Source organism: Xiphophorus maculatus, chromosome 9 (assembly GCF_002775205.1).
Source record: "Xiphophorus maculatus strain JP 163 A chromosome 9, X_maculatus-5.0-male, whole genome shotgun sequence".
Taxonomy (NCBI): domain Eukaryota; kingdom Metazoa; phylum Chordata; class Actinopteri; order Cyprinodontiformes; family Poeciliidae; genus Xiphophorus; species Xiphophorus maculatus.
Genome location: NC_036451.1, coordinates 22,756,215 through 22,777,480, shown reverse-complemented (window position 1 = coordinate 22,777,480; position 21,266 = coordinate 22,756,215). Strand labels below are relative to the sequence as shown.

At 38.7% G+C, this 21,266-nt stretch overlaps 1 protein-coding gene across 4 annotated transcripts; it reads left to right on the top strand.

Moving 5' to 3' along the window:
* The first annotated feature begins 8,751 nt into the window (after positions 1 to 8,751).
* On the top strand, positions 8,752 to 21,140 carry exoc1 (exocyst complex component 1). 4 transcript variants are annotated; one of them, XM_014474192.2, is made up of 20 exons: positions 8,752 to 8,829; positions 10,136 to 10,267; positions 10,346 to 10,476; positions 10,552 to 10,711; positions 11,000 to 11,017; positions 12,205 to 12,392; positions 12,496 to 12,723; positions 12,813 to 12,945; positions 13,331 to 13,440; positions 15,553 to 15,702; positions 16,407 to 16,515; positions 17,081 to 17,125; positions 17,455 to 17,618; positions 18,331 to 18,444; positions 18,672 to 18,751; positions 19,546 to 19,774; positions 19,883 to 20,066; positions 20,157 to 20,356; positions 20,436 to 20,630; positions 20,713 to 21,140. In XM_014474192.2, exons 2-20 carry the CDS (start codon positions 10,144 to 10,146, stop codon positions 20,863 to 20,865), a joined length of 2,715 nt encoding a protein of 904 aa, XP_014329678.1. In that variant the 5' UTR covers positions 8,752 to 8,829; positions 10,136 to 10,143; the 3' UTR covers positions 20,866 to 21,140. The 4 variants fall into 4 exon arrangements, with proteins under 4 accessions (XP_014329678.1, XP_023195941.1, XP_023195942.1 ...); XM_023340173.1 differs by lacking the exon at positions 11,000 to 11,017; XM_023340174.1 differs by lacking the exon at positions 17,081 to 17,125.
* The last annotated feature ends 126 nt before the right edge of the window (positions 21,141 to 21,266 follow it).

The window sequence follows — 21,266 nt, the reverse complement described above, 5'->3', positions numbered from 1 at the left end:
AAGGAATTCAGAAAGGACACTAGGAAACTTGGAGGGATCACTAGGGGACACAAAGGGAAACTTGGAAGGTGCACTAGGAAGCTCGGAGGGGACACTAGGAAATGACGCGGGAACACCGGGCCCACTAACTAGGGCCGAGATCCCACTAACTAGGGCCGAGATCCCACTAACCGGGACCGGAGACCCTGTTACTGGGGCAAGATGCGCAGAGACAGTAGCGGCGGCGAGGGACGGAGAAAACGCTGCAGCAGAGACTGGAGGTAGCGGTGGTCCCAGAGATGCTGGATCTGGGCTGGCGGAGAGACTGTGCGGCTTGGGAGGCAGAGGGTTGCCTTTCAGCACGGCAACCGCCATCAGGCGCTCCCACTCTGCCTCCTGCTGCAACTCCACCAGCCCCAGGTGCGGAAGTCGCGGGATCCAGTAGTCCAATAACAGGACCAGGGGAGTAGCAATGCCCAAACGCTGACGGGCGGAATAAGGCTTTGCCACCTCCTCTACATAGTCTTTAATAGTTTTCCTCAATCCAGCTGGATCCATTATGGTGCGAGCCTCACCAATCGGTCTGGTCGGGTCCTTTTGTCATGAAATGGTGGATGAAGGTGGTGAGGCAAACGCTGTAGACCCAGGTTGAAGTGAGAAATGATGGTTTTAATGAGGGAAGAACACAATGCAACGTCCATAATCCTGGCAGCAGAGCGGAAGGCAAAGGCTCAACACTGGTAGCAACAGGGTTTACGAATGGACAGCAGACGAAACAATGACTAGGACCTGACAGATGCAGAGACACAGGTGACATTAAATACACAGGAAGTAATCAGGGAACGAGACACACCTGGGAATAATTATGCGGAGGACATGACAACACAGAGACTCAAAGGACACAGAAACTCAAACCCACAGAAAAACACAGACCGTGACAGAAACAATAATAATCCATTCATGGTAGTTTGCTAAAATGTGGTACAAACACATAGAAGGTAGACTATTTTGTGTAACATATCACAAAGTGTTCAGCAGATAATAGCTTCAGGATTCAATCAATTGAGTGACATAATGTCATCAGTTCAGATCCAGAGTCAGATCCACCTAAACACATCCATGATGTTCATGATTGGAAAATGAGCAGGATGAGTAACTCATTAACAAGGCACATCCTCCTCCCAACACCATTTGTTAACTTTGTGAAATTTCCCATGCCTTCTTCTTTATTGTTTTTCCAAATCAAGAAAACCACTTTTACCAGTAGCAGCCGAATTATGTCACCAATATGCTGCAAATTATTTTATTAAAAAAAGAAAAATTCCTTTATATACAGTTGATGTATAGTTTGTTTCATATGAAACATGTTCACTAAAAAGTAAAATATTATTTGGTCTATTATTGTGTAAGATGGAAGTTGGCACGTTTAATACAAAGCCTTGCTGTTTGTATTACTTTCTTCTTTCTCATGTTTGCAAGTTTGTTTAGTCTCCAAAATGGATGACGACAGTGCACTATCAACGTCCTCACACACTAATAAATATGATCTGCACAATGCAGCAAATTTGACAGCAATTTTTTCTTCCTGATTCTTTCCCGCTACAATCAAATTCGGCTTTCATCGAGATCTAGGACAAGCTTATCCAAATTTGGTGATTTATGACCGTCCAAAAAATATTTTAACAACATACTGCCTGTAGAAAGGATACGGACTTTAATTTAGAGACTGAAGGCTCTGAATACTGCAGTGTGCCATGATTTCCTGTTTATGTGATTAGTTATCTCTGTGCATCATGAGTTAATGGACATTAACGCAAAGTGATTTCATGCTGTGATTTATGTGGCACCAGTTTTGCTGAATATTATACAATTTTTGTAGTATTACAGACATGTGCAACACATGTTACATTAGAGGTGAGCGCAGACAATTAACTGAAGGGCTGCATTTCTTCTGTTTAAATCTGGTACAAATTTATTTTCATAAATAGTAGTTACTTAAGTAGAAGTAATTCAGAAATAAGCTCATTGTTGTAGAGCTTTATTGAGTTCTTCTTGGTGGTTAATTACAGGTTTTTTTCAGTCGCTTCTCAGTCACATTTTTCGGCTCATACTCAACATTTACAAAATAATAAATGTATTTCTCAATATCTAAATGAGTCATAAAACATGCCAGTACCTCAGAATGGCATGTCTTTGTTTCATTGTGTAAGGATATGACAGTCAGATTGATTAGTCATGTTGTCAATATGGCAGAGCCCTCTGGAGGGAAATTCTGTCATAAACTAAGGCTAAGGTTTTGATGACAAGTACTGTAAATTGTAATTTTGGGAGATCAATGGTAAGAGATTGGACAAGAGTCACATTTATGCTTTTAATTTGTGACAGACCATGTCATTGTGATACAGAAATGGAAATACAGCACTGCAGAAAAAAACTAAAGTAGAAATCGGAACATAAGACAATCTCCTTATGGAAAACAGTACATGCAGTTTTGTAGGAATAACAATTCAGTCTTCCTACGCTTTCCATCTCCATGCTGAGAAAAAATACTCACTGGTGTTAAAGATTGAAGAGTAGGGTGAGAAAAACTCAATCAACATCTTTTTGTGGGTAGCAAACTATTACCTGATGATGTTGGAGCGATGGAAAATGCTTTATGTGCTCAGTTGGATGCCAAGAGAGAAATGAGTGAAGCATTCAGGTGGAAATTCACCTTGATGCCAAATGGTAGATGTCCTGCACTTGCATAGCGATTTAGCAAGTCTGAGGACTCCAGAGCAGTTCACTCTACAATCAGTCATTTTTCAATTCAGACACACATTCACACAATGATGGTGGTGAAGCTACGGCAGACCGACAGAAGTGAGGCAGGCATTCAGCCAGATCACCAATGATCAGAAGCTTCACCTGTAAAGTACAAAATAATCATTATTAAGTTGTACTGTCACTTATTTTCAATACCTTTCATGTAGTGTACTCTTTGTGAATACACTTGATATTTTAGATGAAAAACGTTTGTTGTTAAATCACGTGTGGGGGTTTTAGGACCAAAACATTCGAACTAGGAAATACCAATAAATGAAAGGTCCTGCAAAAATTGCTGGGTATATACAGTCAATAATGCAATAAAGTTTTTTTTAAATGTAAATCCCATAGAACAATAGAAAAATTGAAGAAGTTCATGTAAATGTAAAAATAAATAAGATTCCCCTCCATCACTAAAAAATCCATTATGATATAAAAAAGTCATTATGAAATGAGTGACTATAGATCATAACAGAACTGTTATAGCTGATGATGGAGCTAAAACACACTGTTAACAGCGCTGTTAATGAGCGGCAACACCAAACGAGCAATGCACAGACACTCCACATAGTCCTGCTGACGGAAGAGGAAATAAAAATCATTAACATAACAAATAACCCCATCTCTAATGCATGCATTTCTGCCTTGAGCAAATGATTATCTTTTTGCCCCAGCAACTTTTTGCAAAGACTGATGGGTCCATTGACAAAAATTTGCATTTAAATTAATTTTTTTAAGTCAAGGGATTTGTAGCACTAATAGTAACAACACTCCCGAAGATGTATATATTATGGACTCTTCAAGCAAATGTACAGTATGTCTTCTATTAAATGTCATGGACAGGTTACTGGCAGATTCACTTTTATACCTCCTTGAAATAGAATTTCATCTATTGAAACATATTGTGGAAAGAGAGAGATCTGTTTTTCTCAGAAGATGTCAAAAGAAGCTTTCTCCAGTGCTGAATCAAAGGATGTTGGGCCAGTATGATAGCTTTTAGAGATGATGGTGACATACTGCTACCAACATGGTACACCTTGGATGAAACACAGACTATTGTCTTCTGCCACAAAGATGATATTGTTTGTGTTACTGGACAGAGCCACGGTGAAATCTTTCTCGTTGGCAAACTGAATTTGATTCAAAAATACCTTACTAATGCAGAAAAAATAATAATAGTTGTAACTCAAACTGTTATACCTGAAAACTGTCTTTACAGATTTATAGATGGTTGGGGACAGAAAGCATCTTTTTGCGGCCTGTTATACAGGGAGGAAATCAAATCTTTCTTAAGTATTCAAACCAGCCCACTATTAACAAAGTTATGTACCTTTCATGTCTGATGTTCAGTTTGAACTTCAGTAAATTCTCTAAACCACATATCTACTGTAGATCTGCTACTGTATGATTGGCTGATTTGATATTTGCGCCACACACAAAAATATCAAACTTATTAATGTTTGTTCCCTTTAATTCGTCTCAGTTTGATTTAAATTAAAAAATACTGTATTGATCCCAATTAAATAAACAAGCCATTAGAGGCACTTAAGATAACCGGTACTCAATTCAATTCAGTTTATTTGTATAGCACCAATTCACAGCATGTCAATCACAGTTCAGTTCAGTCACACATACTGTACATTACAGTTGATTCTACTTATCACACAGTCCATTAAGTTCAGGTTATTATCAGATTAGGTTAGATTTCTATCTAAAGAAATCCAAGAGGCACCATTTACTCCTCCTGGACTTTACAGAAATCCCTCATACTGAGCATGCATGTGGTGACCGTGGAGAGGAAAAACTCCAGCACAGCCTGGCGTGCTGGAGAGTTTTTCCATCTGCCACGACCTGTGTTATCTGTCTTTGTAGAATCAGCAACAACTCATGTCTTACACCAGTTTTATTCTTTTACTCTATCACATTGTAAAGGCATGCTAGTTTACATAAATTGCCTTTAGACAAATCACTGTTGAGGAAAAATTAAGCATTGTTTGAATATGCTGTTAAAGGGTATCAACAAATTTGTTTCATGAAAAACAATATTTGTGATCTAATTCTGTGATTTCTCTTCCTCTAATGCCCTTTCTCTCTCGCTCAGATATCAATTCAAAAATGTAATAATTGTTTTATTTACCCATTTGGTTCTGCTTTGCAGGCTATGTAAACTTCATTTTATATACAACTATACAGTATGTAACTAGTGTGTTTTTAGCGGGGGGGGGGTTGTTTTTGTTTTTTTTACCTTGGTGTAGTTTGGAGTAATTACCAAGGCGGAGCTGGCTGTCATGAGTCTCCAAAGTTGTATTTAGGCAAGTGTTGCAGTGGCTAGACATAATTTATCTGTTTGAGGTCACTAAGTGTTTCTCTGACGTTGTCCTCCAGGACTTTCTGGTAGAAAGCAGAATTCATCATTCAGGTCTTCCAGGTTCTGTTTAAGTGATTTCTTGATTTTACAGGTCTGGCAGTAATTAGGCCTGGGTGTGATGGATAACATTCACCCAAAAATAGAGTTAATTACTGTTAAATTCATTATATAATTTTTCTAAGTATATTATCACACATCTTTACCTCACTGTTTATTTTGTCGTAACCTACGTAACCTGCTTTTATATCCACACAGGTGCAGAAAATCCAACAAATCAAGTCTAAAACAGCACTGATGATCTCTTATTCCAGCATACTATAAAGGCTGCAGAAAATGCCACAGAGATAGCAACTCCAATGTTTCTGATTCCAAGCAAAATTAGAAAATGCTATCTGCCTTTCATCACCGGGATGAATGTCAAATGTAGATTATACAGATGCAATCGCCTTCCCCTGACGCTGCAGCACATCAGTGAAATGTTCTTTTGTTCATGTGTCACATGTCACCTGGCATGCAGGTTACTGGGACTCTCTCGTCGGTCTACTGGCCCAGTGATACGACAGGTTTATTCAGAGAGGTAAACCTCTTGACCTGCTAGAGCTGCTCTGTTTGCCTCGCTCCACCAGTCAACAAACAGTTTGTTTGAAGGTTTGTTTGTTTTTTTAGCGTTGTCATTTTCTTGTGTGTCAGAATGTCACTGTCAACACATAATCGCTCTTGGACACTGCGAAGAAGTTTATTTCTCAGACAGAGGTGGAAAGGTTTGTTGTAAGGGTAAGTTAAATTTATTGCTTTTATTGTAGTAACCTAATTAGACACTGATCCCTTTTAACATTTATTTGTTGTTTGAAATAAAAACAAAACAAAAAAATTCCCACATTAGGGAAGAATTTTTGCACAATTTCTTTGACTTGAATTGAAGTGAGGTAGGTTTTGAAATTGTTAAACTTATCTTTCCGGAGGCAATCAGAGTTTCAGGGAACTTCCAAATAGAAATTTGCGGTGATTTATATTTCTCTGGGAAATTAACATTTGCTCATCTTACCATAAGAAGACTTGAGAAGATGGGGGGGGGGGGAGAGAATCCCAAAAACTCACTTTAGGAAATCTCTCCTTGGCGATAATTAGACACTATCTACATACCAACAAAATATTTTTGGAGCAATATTTAGTAAACTTCACAAATTATGGAGTTTTAAATTCTGGTGTATTTTTAAATGGAATAGTGTGTCAGAGCAGTTTGTTTGGATGAGTCTAAGATTGAGTGTTTTAGCAACAAATACTATATGAATCTGTGGAAAAGCATCACATCCACATTGGCAGGTTTGTTGGCGGAACTGTGATGCTGTGGGCCGGATTTCTCTTCCACTGAAACATTGTGTGAGTGCATGGCACTATGAACTCTTTGACAAATCAGGACATTGGGTCATTATTAGCTTTCTTAAATGCACTCTTCCCCCCAAAAATATGGCACAGAAGGTTTTCACCAAATACAAAATCAACTTTCTTCCACAGCTGTCCCTAAATCCACTGAGGCGAGCTGAAAAGACGAGGACTTGTTAAACAATCCTCCACAATAATCACAACAATTGTGCAACCGGGGATTTAATAAAAAACAAATATTTCAAAAATGAGTTTAAAAAAAAAACAACAACAACTAAAAGTTAGAATATTTCCTCATTTTCACTGTGAAACAAGTCGTTACCAATAAAATAAGTTCAGAAATGTTTTAGGCTTCTAGGAACTTCTAAATAGAAATTCATGATGTTCTGTATTTCTCTAAGCTGGAAATTATCATTTGTTTATCTTTACTAAGATAAAACAAATGTCTTATTTGTTTATCTTTAATAAGATAAACAAATATCTTATTAAAGATATTTGTTTTATCTTTTAATAAGATAAACAAATGGCCATTATTTGAACATGAAGTCCAAAACAGATGCAGCTGTCATCTTTTTTGATTTCTTTTCAGTGTTAGCTTTGCAGAGAATTTACTTTCATAACTGTTCAAGTAAATACATATGTATGTTTATGTATGTGTTGATCTACAGTCTGGATTTGAAATCCTATCCTATTACCCGAATATTAACACTATAAATCAGTTACCAGGTGGCATATGATGCAGGTGAAACTTACAACTTATATGAATTGGATTATGGTTCAACATCCCAGAGGAGTGGAGGAAAATAAATGGAGCGCATTAAAGCTAAAAGACGCCAAAGAGACCTTTTGACACTTCAGTGATGCTATAGTGCTTGGATTATTAATGCATGATCTTTGTAGTTGCAGCGTGGACATCTAAGATCACTCTACATGGCGAGTAAAGAAAGTGGAATAAATTCTTCCCCTGTTTTGAAATATCTCCACTGTGGTAGCTTGTTCGTAAGCCAGCATCACACCCAGGACGAGACCGTGACTTTAACTATGCGTGACAGAGCATGACACATTGAGCAGCTGGGAAATCCAACAATGTCTCTGCACAATAACTTCAAACACAGAAGTTGCACCTCAAGGCATTGTGTGCAGATCACTGGTTAATCCCTTATTTCCATCTGCATCACACGTATGACTCAGTGTGTTGACACTTGGTTGACTCTTCCTGTCCTGTGGACTTTGAAACAAACTTGAGACAGCTTTAGCATTTTAGACATACATCATACTTAAAAAAACATGATGTATAGGTTGAACATCAACAGCACACATACACAGACGTGTAGCAGGGAATAAACCAAACTATTTCTGGAAATACTAACAATTTTGTGGATTAACAATGCCACCTGGTGTTATGAAAAGATCGTGTTAGTTTGATGTAGCGTGGGCTTTATGTCATATGATTACCTATCAACATCAGGAGATCCCAGATTTGGCACAGAAATGTAAAACTTCATTCACCTGAAGAAAGAAGCAGAATGTTGCATGAATGATGTCCTGAAAGAAGGATTTAATGTGACCATGTTCAATTATTTATTTTCATTAGTCTGCTCTGTATGTTTTCTTCTCTGATTGGATTAAATTATGCTTTACCAAAATCCTGCCTATGTGAATCCATGCTTAATTTATTAGGCTTTAATAACCAATCAAAACAAAATGAACATGCTCTGATCCAGTCTTGTTCATTTAGCCTTTTTTTCATTATTGCTCTCACTGTAGATATGACAAAGTTTGGGCAAGTGGGCCTGGGTCTGCTGTTTCATTACTTTTGTGTACAGCACTTTGGTCTTGCGGGTGTTCAAAGTACTCTATAAATAAAGCTGGTATGGTAAGTATCAATTGACAGCAACATGATTTAGTTACAGTTATTTTACTGCAATTATAGGGGGTGCTGAAACTGGAGCACCAATGATTTTATATATTGTTTTTGTTGCTAATACTAAGAAGCTCCTGCCAATAAAAGAAGAGCATGTTTAATATTATGTAAAAGCTGTTTTGCTGGACAAGATTAGAAACGATGCCCTCTAAAGTGAGAATCTTAGGATCATCCTTAAGAATCATTGGTTAATACAAAGACTAATACGTTTTTTCTTAACCCTTATTTTCTATTAGTTAAATAAAGATAAGGAAGGATGGTGTCAGTGGGAGTGGTTTTGGATTGGAGGGCGTCACGTGACGGCTCAGCTCGACAACCAGGAAGTGAGAGGGCGGTGCTTTGATGGGCTGGTGGGTTGATAAAAAATAAGGTAACCATTGCGTTTAGTTTTTATTCTTTAAAAGGTCTGAAATATGGTATTTTGCTCGACAAATTTGAAGGGACTCTAGTTACTCTGTCGTTGAAGTTGACGTGCTTTTTGCTGTGTGTCTGCAAGCTGCGCAGCAGATGCTAACCGCTGTTAGCTCAGTAGAGCTAACCCGAAACATTAGCAGAGAAGACAGGAGCTGTGTTGTTGTTATTAGTAGAGCTTTTGTGCTAAAAGCAAATCTAAACAGGTTTTGAATTATTAGTTTTTAATCTTCTTTTTTATTTCTTCCTGCGTACTTTGTTGTGCCAATAGCCGAGCTTTATTCTGATAACATCATTATACAAGGTAGCGGAAAAGTATCAAACTCCTAATGCAAGATACATCCAATTAATCCCTAACTAGTATTTATAGCTGATAATTTCCTGAATTCAATAAGAGGACAGAAACATTGAAATGGGTGGGGAAGCAACATCAGAGCCAGTGACTTATAAAAGCTGGACAAACTAATAAAGAAGGTTGACTCTTTTCTGGGGACTGGATTCGTGGCTCACTGTGCAAAGAGGAATGCATGCAAAATAAAGCGTAGTTATTCAACAAGATGGCATGTTCAGATCCAATGCAACACAAGCAGGAGAATAACTACACCATCGGTTTTTCTTAAGGATTAAAAAGATGTTATTGAATTGAATACAATTCATTTTTGGTAATCTATGTTCTAACATTCTAAGTCCTTTTTATTATGATGCGAAACATAACCTTTAAAGATGAAGCAGTCAGGTTTTTACTGGCCAAGACTGGTTTGAGAGGTTCTGGTTTCGACCAATTTAAATGTTGCTTCTAAGGATTACACATAAAAGAAGTTATGAAGTAATACTTGCAATCAATCAGAAAATAAAGCTATTGCAAAATTGTCCTCACTCATGCGTTAACGATTAGGAAGAGAAAACCTCAACTTCATTAGCATTTGACTTTCCACAGATTGTTCAAATCTGATCTCAGGCCAATTAATTTGTTGATTATTTCTAATAACGCTAAGCATAGTAAAGGGGGATTTGAATTACAAATTAAACATGTGGCAGCGTTAAAGTTTTGATGTGTGTGTGTTCCTACTCTGTCCTTTGGTTTCTCCTTCGCTGTGTGTCAATGATGTTGTTCTGACGTGGTCAGAATGTTCTCGCAGTCGTGGCTTATTGCTATGTTTTACTCCTCAGGGCCAATCAGCTGCATGTGTTGTGTATAAAACTCGAGGGCTTGTATTGATGGACACAGTGGTTCCTAGTAACGATTTTATTTTTCTGTATGACAGCATCCACCATGACAGCCATCAAGCACGCTCTCCAGAGGGACATCTTCACGCCCAACGATGAGCGTCTCCTCGGGATAGTAAACGTCTGCAAGGCAGGAAAGAAAAAGAAAAACTGCTTCCTGTGCGCCACAGGTACGAGAACCATCTGTGAGTAATGAATTAATATAAGAAATACTACATGTTTACAATAAATCAAATGTGTTCTCCCAGTCACCACGGAAAGGCCTGTACAAGTTAAAGTGGTTAAAGTGAAAAAATCTGACAAAGGCGACTTCTACAAGAGGCAGCAGGCGTGGGAACTCCGAGACCTGACAGTAGTGGATGCTAAAGATGCAAGCAAGGTCAGATTCTGCTCTCGTCCTACTGTGCTCAAATGTCATGGAGTCAGACGTAACGTACTTTGTGTTACGTTTCAGGAGAATCCTGAGTTTGATCTCCATTTCGAGAAGGTCTACAAGTGGTTGGCTAGCAGCACAGCAGAGAAGAACTCCTTCATTTCCTGTATTTGGAAGCTGAACCAGCGTTATCTGAGGAAGAAGCTGGAGTTTGTCAATGTCAGTTCTCAGCTTCTTGAAGGTTTGTTAGCCACTCTATTATCAGCCATCACTGGGACTGCATTCCCCTTTTTGTAATATGAATTATATTTCTTTAAAGTTGCATCTTTCTCCCAAGATGATTGCTTTAAGTTAAAATTCAGTCTGCCTCTTCAGTTTTAACAAAAGGGGACAACATTTCTGGATTATGGTTGAGTTTCTTTATTTGTAGCATGCTTAATAAATCTTCCTTGTGTCTCAATTTATGTTTATTTTACATGTTAAATTCTTCTTTATTCTCACTTTTCTCCTCTTAAACTTCTCTGGCCAGAACTTCCTAAAGCGGAAGGTTGGTAGGACTAAATTTCCCCTTCCTCATTTCTTTCCACTGTATTCTTCATAACGTCAAACCATCATCCTCATCAGAGACCCTCGCCGTCTTATAGCTCCAGTAATATGAAGTGTGTAACTAAACATGGAAGGCTTTTATTTTTGTTTATTCTTATTTTTTTATTTTTTATATAAATTCTTTATATAAAAAAATCATTTTTAATTACTTTCAGCCTTTGTTTTGCTATTTCACCTTAATTATTAGAATCTTTAGTGGTTTCATGCATTGTATGTTTTGTTTATCCTGACTTTTTTCAGTTTGTTATTTGAGTGTATAAAGTGCCTTGCCAAAAACATTCGTAGGACTTAAACTTTTCCTTGATTTGTCCCATTGCCATCACAAACTTTACTGCATTTTATTGGGAATTTAGTGACAAACACAAAGTAGAGCATGATTTTTGAAATGGAAGCAAAAAACAAACAAACATGGTTTTCAAAATTAATAAAAAAAGGTATAGTTCATTACAACTAATTACTTTAGTGTTGAGAAACTCCACTTTCTCAACACATTATTGTAGATTCACATTTACTGGGATATGTTTTTGTTACCTTAGCAATTTTGAAGACTGAAATATTTGCTGATTTTTCTTAAAATATCTCAAGCTCAGTCCGACTGGATGCAGAGCATCTGTAAACATGTGGTTACAGATTTCCATTTGGATTTAGGGCAAGACTTTTCCCATCACTTCTCCAATAAGTGCATGCTTTTGCTTTTGTTTCGTAATGTTAATACCAAACTAGGAGCTGTATCATTTTCTACTTTCTGTTGCTCTATTGCATGAAATCAAGATAAAATATATTGAAGTTTGTGGTTGTAAAGTGACAAAATGTGGAAGAGTTTAAAAGCTATGAGAACATTTTCAACCTTTCTTCATGCTACTACCAAATTTTGCTTTCTCCTTAACCCTACATTTTCATCAGTGGTTGGAAAAATATCCAACCAAGCTACAGTCTGGTTAAAACAAAAAATCCATCAGAATAGTATTTCCTTCTATTCAAAATGACCTTTATTGTGGTTTTGCTGTATAGAAATGTGAAATGTACGACTCCCAAAATACACAATTTTTTAAAAATTTGCTCCTTGTTCCTTTGGATTTCATGTCGTTTTTGTTTCATGAGCATTTTTGTTTTATTTTTATTTTTTAGAGTCGGTGCCGAGCGGTGAGAGTCAGAGCGTTGCAGGCGGTGACGAAGATGCCCTGGAAGAGTACCAGGAGCTCAGCGCGCGTGAGGAGCAGGACATCGAGAGCATGATGGAGATGTGCGAGTTTGCCGTCTCCAACGCGGAAGCTTTCGCAGAGAAGCTCTTTAAGGAGCTGCAGGTTTTAGACGGGGTGAGCAAATTTACTTCCTGATAGAGTCTTGACACAAAAATCCAGAATAATGTTTGTTTGTTTGTTTGTTTTTTTACTGAGTCTTATCTCTTGTTACTCCAAGGCCAACATTCAGTCCATCATGGCATCGGAGAAGCAGGTGAACATCCTGATGCAGCTCCTGGACGAGGCTCTGGCCGAGGTTGACACCATCGAGGGGAAGCTGAGCAGCTACGAGGAGATGCTGCAGAGCGTCAAGGACCAGATGGACCAGATCTCTCAGAGCAACCGCCTCATTCAGATTAGCAACACCAACAACGGCAAGCTGCTGGACGAGATCCAGTTTTTAGTGGTGAGGCGTTTTTTTTTGTTGTTGTTGTTTTCCCTCTGAGTAAAAGTTATTAAGTGTTTTAATGGAGAAATCTGATTGTCCTTTTGCAGAACTACATGGACTTGTCAAAGGGACACATCAGGGCCTTGCAGGAGGGAGACCTGACCTCGCCTAGAGGTATAGAGGCGTGCATCAGTGCCTCTGAAGCTCTGCTGCAGTGCATGAATGTGGCTCTACGGCCAGGTCAGTGACCATTAAACACTAGAAAATCATCTAGTGGTTGTTACGTCTGTCGCGTTAACAATTTCTGGATGGAAAATTGCTCCAGAAATTATTGTGATAAATGATAATATTGTTGTTTCAGACAATTTTTCATTCATTAATGCAAACACACCCTCTCAAAGATCAATAAACATTTTAACTGTTAAACATTTAAGACTGAAACTGGAAAACATTTTAAAGATCCAAAATAAATAACCAGGAGAAAAGTCAATCATACAAAGTAAAATTATGGAACTCGTTTTAATTTATCATGCGATTAATCGATTTATTGCTGATTACGTCAGGTTTAGTTGTCGTTTTGTTTTTTATGTAATCAGTTGTAATTTTTGATATTTTCTTCCTCCAGGCCATGAGCAGCTGGCGGCCGTTAACCAGCAGCAGAAGCTGTTCGCTGAGCTGAGAGATACTTTTGCTCGTCGCCTCACCAATCATCTCAATAATGTGTTTGTTCACCAGGTAACAGCCTCAGTGTCATTTTGACATCGCCATCAGAACGTTCTGTTGATTGACATTCACTAAATGGTGCACATCATGTGACTACTCAGAATTATTCCTTTAAGTTAAGGTTTTATTTTGTGATATATATATATATATATATATATATATATATATATATATAAAATCTAGTCTGACAGGCAAAGAAAGGGAATTGGGAAATAAACCTGCAGGTTATGTGAAAAATGCCTGACGAGGACATGACAATGCAATATCACATCACCACCACTACAAGTTTTAATGTATTTTGTTAACATTTTTTGTGATAGACCAAGATGAAATGGTGGATAACTGTTTTCAAACGTTTTTGCAAATGAAAATCTGATGCGTGGTCCTGAAAATTTACGTTCATAGATGATCTGTGTTCAGATACAGATCATCTATGAACATCACACAGGAGGAGATCAACAGCGCTAAGACCCGCCTCCTGGTCCCGATTGGTTGTTTCTAGTTGGCACTGGACGACGAGTGACATTTTTAACAAATATACAGTACAGACCAAAAGTTTGGACACACCTTTTAATTCAATGAGTTTCCTTTATTTTCATGACTGTTGACATTGTAGATTCACACTGAAGGCATCAAAACTATGAATAACACATGTGGAAATATGCACTAAACAAAAAAGTGTAAAACAACTGAAAATACCCCTTATATTCTAGTTTCTTCAAAGTAGCAACCTTTTGCTGTGATTACTGCTTTGCACACACTCTGCATTTTCTTGATGAGCTTCAAGAGGTCGTCACCTGAAATGGTTTTACATTCATAGGTCAACCTGCCCTGTCAGGTTAATAAGTGGGATTTCTTGCCTTATAAATAGTCATGAAAATAAAGAAAACCCATTGAATTAGAAGGTGTGTCCAAACTTTTGGTCTGTACTGTATAAAAAATATATATTTTTATAACAGTTACACACTCTAGATTTAAGGAACTTAGTAGAAATGCACACCTCAACTTTCTGATTTTTATTTGAAAAACGTATTGAGAAACATGAATGATTTCCTTCCTGTTTGTGATTTTACACAACTTTGTTTTGCTTTAACACATAAAATCCCTTTAAAGTACATTTAAGTTTTTGGTTTTAATGTGGCAATATGTGAAAAAGTTCAAATGTTATGGATACTTCTCAAAGGCATTTCATAGTAGACCTGACAATCCCAAAATATAACTTCAGATGCATTCCTTTCCTCATTCTTTGACATATTTAAACACAAAAGCAAACATAGCTATTAGCAAAATTGTGGGAATAAAAGTTTAAAACTTTGTGGTCTCCCCCACATCCACCCTGTGTGTGTTTGAGCCGTGAAACCACAGACCCACCCCAGCTGCTCTGTTTCCAGGCTCTTCTCCGCTGCTCATGAACTTCCTGTTTAGCGAGCTCGCTCTTCCTGAGCTTCCTGTGTTTTTTCCAGCTTGTTCTTGACTCTGTGTTTTGCTCACTTTGAATCATCCCACTCTGCTCTCTGTCTCTGTGTCAGTTCAACCACTTCAGTTACTTCAAAATGACCATCCCTCAGTATTATAGGTCTTCCTGTCTGTCACTTCCAGTGAGTACCCTCACGGCAACCCAACCCCTCACCCCCGAACTACTTGCCCTCTTGCTAATGTTTGGCGCCTCATAATCCACTCCAGTTTCCATGAGATTCCAGGCTTTCCACTCCACAGAACATCGGCTGTTGCATGGAGTGTTTTTCTAACTCCTTAACATCTCCCATCTGATCTCAAAGCTAAAGAGGCTCGGTCCATTTTCCTCCCCTCTTCCCAACTGACTTGGCTGAGGACTTTTCATGTTTGGGTGCTCACATTAGCTTACTTGCGATGAGCTCATGTCATAAAATGCTATGCCTGTTTTATGCTCCGTGTGCATGTCCAGCAGTGAAAAACAACGTAGAACAAAAATGCTAATAGATAGAAGCAGAGATGAGGCCCATTAGAGTTTAACACTTGGAAAGTTATGAGTCCAAAAGTTTGGGATTCAAAGCAATCGGCGTGAGGCTAAAATGGGTCTTAAAAATGAGAATTTACACTTTTAACGGGGTGTTTTTGTTTGTTTTTGACTGATCCTTTCCTCAGGGGCACGATCAGAGCTCCACCTTGTCTCAGAACACGGCAGAACTGACCCTGCCCAAACACAGCCCCCTCCACAGGGACCTGCTACGCTACGCCAAGCTGATGGAGTGGCTGAAGAACACCCACAGGGAGAAGTACGAAGGCCTGTCGAGGGTCAGTTCACATTCATAGCACACCCATGTCGTCAATTGTGGTTACAAGCATCAAAAATGTAACTCGATAGTTTGATGATGTTGAACATTTTAAAAATGATGGCAGTGAGACTTTCCAAAACCATTATACTTCCAACACAAAGTTCAACATTTAGTCCAGTGCTCATGGGATTGGAAGCATTCATTTTACTCCAGGAAATAGACATGTTTACGGTAGCCACATAACTACCGTGACTCCGTGACTCATCTTACCACAGAAAACTATTCCTGTCTGCATGTCCAGCTGTATACCTCACTTGACTTAATGTTTAGTTTTTTTTTAACATAAATATTTAAAAACCATGAGTTATGGAAACATGTTTTTTTTTTGGTGTGCTTCTTGATTTTTACTATTTTCTCCATTGTTTAATCAGAGAAAATAGTAAGTACTGCAAAAGTCTTCAGATACTTATTCTAAATCTACTGAAGTCTACTTATAAAATAAGATTAAATAAATGTTCAAAACAGCACTGTAGCTCTTATTTTATTGTCGTATTATTTTAGCAGCAGTATGAATAACTATTGCATTTCTGCTTGAAATAAAAGCACTAAAATCGCACTTTTGTTTTCAGGTTTTGTGTAAATACCGTGAAGCTGTCATTTTTGCTCTATTATGCCATACAGTACAACTATAGCATATTAAGTTAGTGACATTTTTCCTTTCAGACTTATGTCGATTACATGAACCGACTGTATGAGAGGGAAATCAAAGACTTCTTCGAAGTTGCCAAAATAAAGATGGCGGGTACATCCAAGGAAGCAAAGGGCAAGTTTGGTAAGAGCTTCTACTTCCCTTCACAGTCTGAATGGTGACATGAAGCACGCCTCGGTTCTGCAGTACATTAACTTGTGTGTGAGAGGAAGTCTCTTCTTATCATTTAGTCAACAAATGAATGTGACAGAAACAAGCTACACCTCACTCTCTTAGAGCTTTTTCCGCATAAGTTCTGTTTTCAAAGTATATTTCACCGACTCATACCTGCCGTCCCAGCAAAGTCTTGCTTTGTGTTTTATCTTTTAATAATGTCTTCTTTTTCCTTTGCACAGGCTCTTTTCATGCTCAGCTCTGAATATTTAATATCTGCATAGGACCCTTGGTTGAGTTTTGATGTTTGACAGAAATGTACATCTCTGCTTCCTGCGCTCTGTATTAGCTTCTTTTTTTTTTGCCTCTGAAAACAAGAATTTGTTTTCAAAAGGTTTGTCTGAACTACTGCAGTAGTTCGTGAGCGTTAACATGAAGTGGTACAGCTAACACCTAGCCCTCCTCTGTCCCATGCTGCATGTTTTAAGCCTAACCTGTGTCTGTCTTTGATGCCTGCCTTTCTAACCGGCTGCAGCCACGCTTCCTCGGAAAGAGAGTGCGCTCAAACAGGAAACGGAAAGTAAGTATGAGATTTGGATTGAGCTGTCTGTTACAATGTGTGCTTTTAATCGCCGCACTAAAAGGACAAAATAAATCCTATCTTCACACTCCATCTAATACAGTCCATTACCTCACAGTGTAATTGCTTGGTTTGTGTTGAAGCCTCTCTATGCTGTTTAGTTGTTTAATGCACTTTATAATTCTGTGGTTGATGCCAAAATGACACTTTTGTTAAAATAATTGCTGCTTGAGGTGTGCATTTTAAAAACAAATGTGTAGCACTCAAGATTGGAAATTTGTTTGCTAAACACCGACTTACGCCGTATTGTGTTGACCGTGCTGCGTCAGGCCTGCATGGCAGCTCTGGGAAGCTTACAGGCTCCACCTCCAGCCTGAACAAGCTGACTGTTCAGGGCTCCAACAGCCGCCGATCTCAGTCTTCCTCCCTGCTGGACATGGGCAACATGTCTGCCTCCGACATGGATGTGGCCGACAGGACCAAGTTTGATAAGGTGATGGTGCATTTTTCAGTCTTTAACAGGAAAAAGCTTGTGGGTGGGGAGAAAATTAGCTGGTTCTTCTTGGAGGTAATTTAAACAAGTGCAGTTTAAATGAAGATAAAATACATAATTTATTTAACAATAATAGGCCTGAAATGATTAATCAAATAAATTCTATTAATTGATTATTTAAAAGAATCGTCAACAAATTAAGTAAGCTATTAATTAGTTGACTTGAGAAATTGGCATTTGCTGAAATAACAAAATATTCAGAGCAGTGATTAAGCCAAAGCTGTACTAAAAAAAAAATATCTAAATTTTATAAATAATAAAACAAAAAACTGCCTGTAAATATGTTCTACCCAGAACTCTAAAGGCACAATCAGTAAAAAATGCACCAGTTGCTTCACTTGGTTCAAATTCTGTAAAGAAAAAAAAAGTTAATAAAGCACCTTTTGCTATCTGGTCATTAACATTATTATGTGCCAATTTTTTAATTGGACTAATTGATTAATCATCGGAATAATCGATAGTACAATTGTTTACTAAAATAATTGTTAGTTGCAGCCCTAAACAATGACAAAAAAAGACTAATTGAACTAGTAACTTGTCATTTCTGAGGCAGTATTTACATGGATTAAAGCAAAGTGTACTTTCTTTCATTCATTTATTGTGTGCGTCTTGCTTTGTACTTGTATTAAATGGAGTGTGGTTGTTTTTGCAGATATTTGAGCAGGTCCTCAGTGAGCTGGAGCCTCTGTGTCTCGCAGAACAAGACTTCATCAGCAAGTTCTTTAAACTGCAGCAGCACCAGACCGTTTTGCCGCCTCTCGCACAGGTACGTGTGGTACCACACGAGACAAACCGCTCATACATCCAAATGAATGATGTTAATTAAAGCCAACGGCAGCATTCATGCCTCATCCCAGGACCTGCATCTCCTCTCAAAACAGAAAATATTGCAGTAGCGGATATAGCCATTCGATAGTGACAGCAGCATTCGATTACTTGTCACTAGACGCTTAATAAGACTTGTCATTGTTTTATTTCTGTTCGTCCTGTCAGCCTGAAACAGAAGAGGCGGATGGAAGCGTCCCGTCAAGAATGCCTCCTCAGGCTGACCACCGACACTCCTTATCATCTGAGTGAGTACTTTGACATGCTTGTAGTAAAAATACCATCAATCCTTTGTTATTATATTTCATGATGTATTTTGTTGTTTTGTAGCAGGGAGGCAGATAGTGAGAACTTTCTTTTTCTTCCTGCTCCATATTTCTCAAGGAATTTTGTTTATTTTGTTTGTATTTGTCATAAGATGTGTTAAGGGAAGTAAATATTACAGTGGCAGTATTAGGCAAAAGCGACTTTTTGTTTTAGCTTTACATCATGTTATAATGTTATTCCCTCATCAAAATCATACCTGGAGTGTTGTTTTGATTCCTTCATGCATGGACTTAGCTCCACCTTCGAGCCGCAGTCTCTCCTTAAAGCTGCAGTTTCCGAGCTTAAGCCTCGCAGAGCTGCCCTCCCTTCCACCTCTCCCACTCAGCTCCTTCAGACTAGCCAGAGGCAATTAGCAAACAGCTGATGGAACTGTGGATCTGCTGAACTCATTATAGGAGCTACTTCTCAGTGCGGTGCTGGTTAAAAACATTGGTAAAGCGTTAATAGAGGATCGCTGTTATGATGACTTCCTGAAGGAAGAGACAGAGGCCCAAATCCCAAGCGTTAAATTACAAACTCAAATTTCTTCTAAGTCATATGTGATATATACAGCATTTTTATAACAATTGAAGGTAACATGGTTACTTGATTGAGCTATTAAATGACACTATGTCCTTGAAAAATACATAAAATTGTCCCTTTACTATGTATATATTGAAACGGGGGGAAAAAAGTCAAATGAAGTTAATTCAAACTTTTCCGTTTGTGATTAAAGGAAAGACATGGTTCGGCTGATGATGAATAAAATCTTCCAGAGCATCGAACCCGAACTCAACAGCCTGATCGCCCTGGGCGACAAGATCGACAGCTTCCACTCACTGTACATGCTGGTGAAGATGAGTCACCACGTGTGGACAGCTGAGAACGTTGATCCAGCCTCTTTCCTCAGCACCACCCTGGGAAATGTGCTGGTCACCGTAAAGAGGAACTTTGACAAATGCATTGTGAGTAAAGTCTGTCCTAGGCAGGAACAGTCCAGTCTTTTTCTTTTTTTTTCTTTTTTTTTTTTATTGAATGGCTGTAGCAAGTTGAAATCTGTGTTCTTGATACAGTCAGGTCAGATTAAACAGATGGAAGAAGTGAAGATTTCGAAGAAAAGCAAAGTTGGGATCCTGCCTTTTGTCACAAGATTCGAGGAGTTTGCAGAACTGGCTGAGACGATCTTCCGTAACGCAGAGCGCAGAGGGGACCTGGATAAAGCCTATGTGAAGCTGATCAGAGCTGTTTTCATGAATGGTCAGGCTTCTGGTGGCATTTAAAATAAAAATAAAAAAATCTCCTTGTAATGTCTGGAAGCAGAATATCTAACATTGGCTGTCTTTTCAGTGGAGAAAGTTGCCAGCGAAAGCCAGAAAACGCCCCGGGACGTCGTCATGATGGAAAACTTCCACCACATCTTTTCTACGTTATCGCGCCTAAAGATTTCCTGCCTGGACGCAGAGAGACGCGAGGCCAAGCACAAATACACAGACCACCTGCAGTCTTATGTAATCAACTCCCTTGGTCAGCCACTGGAGAAGCTCAATGTAAGAATTATCTTCCAGTTCTACACAGATGTACATGCCCAGAGATGTTATAGTGGGTAAGATGTCATCTCTCTCGCAGCATTTCTTTGAAGGGGTGGAGGCACGTGTGGCTCAGGGCGTACGTGAGGAGGAGGTGAGCTACCAGCTGGCTTTCAACAAACAGGAGCTGCGCAAGGTCATCAAAGAGTATCCCGGTAAGGAGGTGAAAAAGGGTCTGGACAACCTTTACAAAAAGGTGGACAAACATCTGTGTGAGGAAGAAAGTTTGCTGCAGGTGAGAAACGCTCAGCGTTGTGAGATTTTAACGTCCATCCTGCTACTTCTAAAATGCTGCACTTTCTCGTCTCCTCCACCAGGTGGTGTGGCACTCCATGCAAGATGAGTTTATCCGTCAGTATAAGCACTTTGAAGGTTTGATAGGGAGGTGTTATCCTGGTTCTGGGATCACCATGGAGTTCACCATCCAAGACATGTTGGAGTATTTCTCCAGCATTGCCCAGTCCCATTAGTTTGCCTGCTGAAAACTGTTCTCTGATGATTCACTACTGCCTCGCTTTGGCTGAATATTCATTAACTATTGTGCTTGAAGTATGAACATTTCATGTGAGTGACTGTTTTATTAAAAGTGAGTTGCACGATGAGCGGTTACGCAGATATTGCAGCACTACTTGTGTGCCTGTATGTTCCTTAAGCAGTTCTTCCATACACACTAAATTGTTTGTCACATTTTTATTTCACCATGCAATATGTACAAAATAAATTTGCACTTGAAGCTTCCCTGAAATGATGTGTCAAAGTTTCATCATAGACATAGAAGGATACACCCTGCGCCGTTTTTGTTGGCCCCTTAGAAAGGGCTTAAGAGCAGGTCCGCCATATTGCGAATGGAAAGTAGAACAAGTATGCTTGA

What these genes read in the sequence shown, in the direction of transcription:
- exoc1 (XM_014474192.2), top strand. Translation starts at nt 10,144, where the DNA reads ATGACAGCCATCAAGCACGCTCTCCAGAGGGACATCTTCACGCCCAAC. An exon ending in ACAGGACCAAGTTTGATAAG is followed by an intron (nt 17,619 to 18,330) that starts GTGATGGTGCAT and finishes TTGTTTTTGCAG; the next exon opens with ATATTTGAGCAGGTCCTCAG. An exon ending in AGCCACTGGAGAAGCTCAAT is followed by an intron (nt 20,357 to 20,435) that starts GTAAGAATTATC and finishes TCTCTCTCGCAG; the next exon opens with CATTTCTTTGAAGGGGTGGA.